Genomic DNA, 5685 nt, shown 5'->3' on the forward strand with positions numbered 1-5685 from the left:
GTGCCTTGGACTGACTGCATGAACATCGTCTCTGTAAGCTGCTTTGGACAAGGATATCTGTACAGCAAACATTAATATTATTAGTAAGAGTAAATCTGGTAGTTTTACATGGCTGAAATCCATGACTTCACTTAAAAGTTAAAAGTTATTCTGAAGTTCTATACCAGGGTAGCCAGACTCCCACCCTGGATGACCAAGTTCTTGTTTTCAATTCTAATTCAAATTATTTAATTAACAGCATAACTGTTAATACACCTATCCTGGCACTGAGACAATTTATAGGTGACTGGACCTTTAATTACTGTGTTGTGTCATCAACTATAATAGACCTTAAGTGTCTTTATTGTCTAATTAATAAATTAGATTAATTGTTTAATTGACACTAACTGAAGTTTTGCTGAATTAATTTTACAGAGTTCATATATACTTCTCAGTGTAATATTAAAAGGTTTATAAACTGGGAACTTGGGCCTGTCATTCCAGATGTTGTGTCAGAGGCCTGAAATGATCAAACTGCATCACAGGAAGTGACCTTTGACCTTCAGCACAGACATGACCAATCAACTCATGCAGCTAACAGCCTGCACTCTCAAGCTACAGCAACAGAGTGCCAATCTGCACATATGATCCCACGGACTGCAACAGAGAAACATTCCTTCCCTAAAGTGTGCCTGACCACTGAGTGGACTCTGAACTGGTAACACTTCAGTAACAGCAGGTGTCCTTTACCTCCAAATTGACAACTGCACACCTCTGGAATACAAATATTTAGAATATGAGTGAACCCTATTTAGTCATTTGGAGAGCCTGACAAGTAAATAAAGATGTTTAAAGTTATACTGGCAGATGCATACCAGTTCTTTAGGAGACGTAACCTGTGATTTTCATACTTTTTTTTTTATTGTAGCACAGACAGGAATGGCAAAATGCAAACACTGATGACTCCCTGATCCCAGGACAGCCCAGTCCAATCCTGGATTTCCACAGTCCAACGGGATTTCTTTCCAGCCCAGCTCATTCTGCTCCAGGCTTAACTGGATGTTAGTCATCTTCCCAGGTCTTCAGATAAAGCTGATTTAAAGAGAGCTAGAAAATCTGGATCTGGAGCGACCTCGTGTTTTTCTAACAGGCACAGTCGGCCAGTGATATTCACCCAAACTGAACCTGCGCTCTCTGGGCCGGAGGGTCCCGCCTGCTCTCTTGACGGGGGGGGTTTCACCTGACTCTCTTGGGGCATCTCCTCAGTCCCAGGGGTCGCCAACTGCAGCTTTAGTCTGTGCAAAGAAAACAAAACCCATCTGTGGGGCACAAGGCAAAGGTGGGGGCGCCCTGTGGACTGACCACACAGTCAGGTAACCCCGGGTCTCTACCAGCCTACAGGAGGAAATGCACCCAGTTGCAGCTCTGGCCCTCGTGAGAAGAACAGAGCCTTTTCCCACCCTGCCAGCTTCACATCGGCTCTGGCCTGCCCCGAGAGCAGTGGGGTTCACGATCAGTCCTGGTCAAGGTCGGGGTCTTACAGCCCTGAGCGGCTCACAACACCGCTCGGCAGCTCCGCCAGGCGATTCGAGCTCCTGCACTGCGAAAGCATCACTCTCCGTGCCGTGCTGCTCGGTGACACCCGAGCTTTGCTGCCTCACAGCTCCTGGGGCCCGGGCTCACTGCTGGACTGGCCCGGCCCAGTCAGGGTCCCCCAGACACACCTTCTCCAGGCCAGTGGTGAGGTCGTCCTCGGTGATCCCCTTCAGCCTCAGCTCCTCCTGAACTCTCAGCAGGTAACCGGGGTCTGGATACCCAAACCTGTCGACAGACAGACAGACAGACAGGTTGAGAGGATCTGTACAGCTCATGCCTACAAACATAGGGAGCCCTGCTCAAGGACTGTGTGCCAGGCAGTCAGCTCGAGTCCCCGCCCTGAGAGGAATCCCAGCGGGAGCTGGTCCTTACAACCCAGATACCTGGCGGCTGCACTCCTCCCTATTTACACCTGTTTCCCTACAGCAGGCGCGTGGGATGGGCTGAGGAGAGGCAGGATACAGCGGACCAGACATTTAGTTAGTGCACTGAGTTAAATGAGGATGCCTCTGCATGTGGTGTTGGAGGACCAGTAGGGGGCGCCCTTTCCTACAGATCTGTATTCCCAGACCAGTGCCCCAGTGTGGTGACAGGGAACACTGTGCTGTAGGAGGCGCTGTCCTTTAGATGAGACATTAACACGAGGCCCCGAGTAACGGCTCGATAAGGATCCCCGGATCTGTTTGGAAGAGTGGGGTGTCACCCCGGTGTCCTGGATAAACTCTGCTCCTGCACAGTCTGTCCTCCCTTCACCCCCTGGAGCAGCAGCGTCTCTCTCCCCCCCCCCCCCCCCCCGAGCTGCTGTGCAGTGGGGCTGCTCTCCAGCAGGTCCCCTCCTGTGTGTGAAAAGCTGATGACAGCTCAGCACTGACACAAGTGTGATCTGAGATTCAAGAGGGGGTGCTGAAGTGGAAAGGGGTCCCCGGGGACGAAAGGCGCTACAAACTGTGCACAGAAGGACTGGTTATTGGAATGAAGTCACGACGGAGTACGAAGAGCATGCTGGCGCTGGCGTACCCCTGGGGTCCCCCGTGCGTGCTGGTCTTGTGGTGGACGTCGTTCCAGATGACCACGTTGCTGAGGCCGGTGGTGGCCGACGTGCCGACGGTGAAGGTCACCCGCTGCTCGAAGGCCCTCTGCAGCAGCCGCAGCACCCGCTGCCCCTCGGCGCAGTCCGGCAGGAACGCCCGGCGGGACGTCCCGGCAAAGGCCACGCCCGGATTGGGGTGCCCCCGCTGCTGAGACACCGCACAGGGATTTAATCCGACCACCAGGGTGGCAGAGTGGTTAACACCGCTGCCTGCCGGCGCTGGGGGCCCTGGGTTCGATTTCTCAGGTGCTGTCTGTGTGGAGTTTGCGTGTTACCCCCATGTTCGCAGTGGGATACCTGGGTGCTCCAGTTTCCTCCCACGGTCCAGAGACATGCTGGCGGGTTCATTGGCTTCTGGGGCAACGGGCCTTGGTGTGGGTGTGTCTGTCTGTGTGTGTCCTGCGATGGACTGGCGTCCTGTCCAAGGCGTAGCCCGCCTGTGCCAGTAGGTGGCCAGGATGCTTGACCCTGAACTGGACCAGCGGTTACTGACAGTGATGTGAAGATGCGATGTCAACTGATGAAGGTATGATCTAGTGACACAGCTTAACTGCTGCAGCAGCTACAATAACGAGTGACAAGAAACCCAGGCCCAGGGGCTGATCCACTCCTGGTTTTGCGAGCTGCAGGCTCCAGTGCAGCGGCCAGAGGCGGGTGCTGCGGATTTGGGACGGCGAGTCAGTCCCTGTCCCGTCTCCTTTGTGCCTCAGACACCAGATGGCCAGCCTCTGTAGGGCTTGTCTGCGAACTGGGAGGACTGGTGTTTGTGCTGCGATGGCAGACGCGCTCTGACAGCCTGCACAACCCGTATTTGTGGAGTGAAAAAGTCAATATTTCACTCTCACAAATCGCACCACGCTCAAGGCCTTTCTACAGGTATAGATCGTGTTTGCTCAAAAACAACAACGATAACACGCGGAACACGCGGCGCTGACCTAGAAACAAGACCTGATCAGTCGCGATCCTTGTGAAACGGAAATCTTATCCCCCCCCCGCCCCCCGAGAGAGAAGCCGAGTGCGACCTCTCCTCCTCACCTCTTGAACTCCGGACGGGATAGTGTAGTCAATGACGATGGTGCCGTACGGCTCGTAGCCCGGCAGGGGACTGGCCCAGCGGGTCACGGCCATGCTCCCGCCCCGCGGCTGGTCCCCGACCTGCGTGCCGTAAAAAGTGAGGCACATAGGACAGGCCGCCTTGAACTGGAAGGCCTGGTCGATACAGGGGCGACAGAACGAGTGCCGGCACTTCTCCAGGGTCTTCTTGTCTCTGATCTCGTCCATGCAGATGCAGCAGTAGTTCTCCCCGGGCGCCGGACTCAGCGAGCCGGCTCCGGCGAGAGAGCGGGCGCCCCGGCTCGGCGACGTGCCCGCCGGCGCAGGCCAGTTCATCCTCTCCGTCGCGCACACGAGTGGGGAGGGGAGGGGAGCGGGCAGCGGCGGCGGCACCGGCCGGGCTGAAGCTTGGGGATTTGGGAATGCGCCGCTGAGTGGAGAAGTTGCCGAGGCCGTAAAAGTCGATCTCATCCGGCGTCTCGGTGTCGTCGCGAAACGCCGACCCCCCGACACGCACGTTTTTAGTAATGTCCCGTTTTGTTGTTGTTGTTGTTGTTGTAATCTCTGAACGGGACCGACCAGGCAGCGGGATTTCAAAGCGGAGACAGGTCCACAGGTGTGCACACCTCGGCCAGAGGAAACAAGAGTCCTGCCTCCCGTCTGCCAGCGCTTTGTGCCAAACACGTCCCCGGCCTGAGTTACTAAGCGGTTTTCTGCCGTCCGGTGTCGCGTCGGCCGCCCTCCCCTTCAAAGCGATGCTCTTTCCGCGTCTCTAAAACCGTGTCGGAGCCGAAGCGAGCCTCTCCTCTCCTCCCGTCCCCGCCCGGCGCTCTCTCTGTTGCGATCGGCCTGCAGGGGTGGCAGCTTGGGCACGCGGTCTGGGCGATTTCCTGCTGCGAAGTTTCATTTTCAGTAGCTGGTGAACTTTCGCCTTTCTGTAAGCGCACGAAACTCCCCGGCCAGCGAGCGCCTGTAGTTAGAATCCCCAGCTTACAGAAGTGCTTTTTTTAAACCTTTTTTTAGGGTTTAGGTGTGGGTCGTGGACCATACGGCGCCCTCCAAAAGTATTGGGACAGTGAAGTCAAAATGGCGATTTGTGCTGTATACTCAGGTGAATCGGAATTGGGATGAAAAGATGACTATGGGGCAAAAGTACAACATGTTACCTTTTATTTCTGGGTATTTTTGTGCTTTTATGTTGTACAGTGGTATACTTCTAAAACGTTTTGTGTTCCACCCCCCATTTTAGGTGAGCGTACGTACTGGGACAAATTAACTCAAAGCAGTATAAAACTTAGTATTTAGTTACAAATCCTTTGGACACAATAACTGCATCAAGCCTGCAACCCAAGTGACATCACCAAACTCTGGGTGTGTTGATTCGAGATGCTTTGCCAAGTATTTGCTGTTTGTTTTAGAGGCTTTCGGACTTCAGTTCAGCAAGTGAAATGTATGCTTGATTGGATTTGAATGGGGAGACTAACAGGGCCAATCTAAGACTCTCCTCTGTTTCTCTCCTGATGCTCTCCTTGGTGGTGTCGGCAGTGTGTTTTGGGTCACTGTCGTGCTGCGTGAGGAAGTGCTGGCCAATGAGTGTGGAGGCAGTTTCTTGTCACAGGCAGACAGGATGTTTCTACACAGTTGTGAAGTCATTCTGCCGCTACAATCACTGGTTACATCGTCAATAAAGGCGAGTGAGCCAGCTCCAGGGGCGGCCTGCATGCCCAAGCCCCCACACCACCTCCAGCACGTTCACAGGGAAGTGGGACTGTGTGCTTCGGGTCTTCTGCCCTTTGTTCCTGTCTCCACACTTGCACCTTGCCATCACTTTCGTAGACGTCTGTCCCATCTGTCCACAACACTTTGTTCCAGAACTCTACTGGCTCATCTCTGTACTTTCCAGCAAATTGTAACCTGGCCTTTCTATTTTGGGTGCTGATGAGAGGTTTGCATCTTGCGGTGCAGCC

The 5685-nt window shown here is 54.1% G+C and overlaps 1 protein-coding gene across 3 annotated transcripts; it reads right to left on the reverse strand.

Moving 5' to 3' along the window:
* Positions 1 to 887: 887 nt before the first annotated feature.
* LOC148841380 (E3 ubiquitin-protein ligase DTX3-like) lies at positions 888 to 4540 on the reverse strand. 3 transcript variants are annotated; one of them, XM_088921510.1, is made up of 4 exons: positions 3701 to 4540; positions 2593 to 2813; positions 1704 to 1800; positions 888 to 1274 (listed from the first exon to the last, which is right to left on the reverse strand). In XM_088921510.1, the coding sequence occupies exons 1-4, from the start codon at positions 4187 to 4189 to the stop codon at positions 1242 to 1244; spliced, it is 840 nt and encodes a 279-aa protein (XP_088777636.1). In that variant the 5' UTR covers positions 4190 to 4540; the 3' UTR covers positions 888 to 1241. The 3 variants fall into 3 exon arrangements, with proteins under 3 accessions (XP_088777636.1, XP_088777627.1, XP_088777619.1); XM_088921501.1 differs by having other exon boundaries at positions 888 to 1800; positions 2593 to 2810; XM_088921493.1 differs by having other exon boundaries at positions 888 to 1800.
* Between the last annotated feature and the right edge of the window lie 1145 nt (positions 4541 to 5685).

The sequence above is a fragment of the Atractosteus spatula genome, chromosome 1 (genome assembly GCF_055471065.1).
Source record: "Atractosteus spatula isolate fAtrSpa1 chromosome 1, fAtrSpa1.hap1, whole genome shotgun sequence".
Classification (NCBI taxonomy): domain Eukaryota; kingdom Metazoa; phylum Chordata; class Actinopteri; order Semionotiformes; family Lepisosteidae; genus Atractosteus; species Atractosteus spatula.

Bases quoted from the DNA above. Each gene is read 5' to 3' on its own strand.
- LOC148841380 (XM_088921493.1), bottom strand. From the start codon at position 4,189: ATGAGATCGACTTTTACGGCCTCGGCAACTTCTCCACTCAGCGGCGCA. The intron at 2,814-3,700 runs GTGAGGAGGAGA...GCGGTGTCTCAG, and splicing joins TCCCGTCCGGAGTTCAAGAG to CAGCGGGGGCACCCCAATCC. The intron at 1,801-2,592 runs GTACGCCAGCGC...GTCTGTCGACAG, and splicing joins ACGCACGGGGGACCCCAGGG to GTTTGGGTATCCAGACCCCG.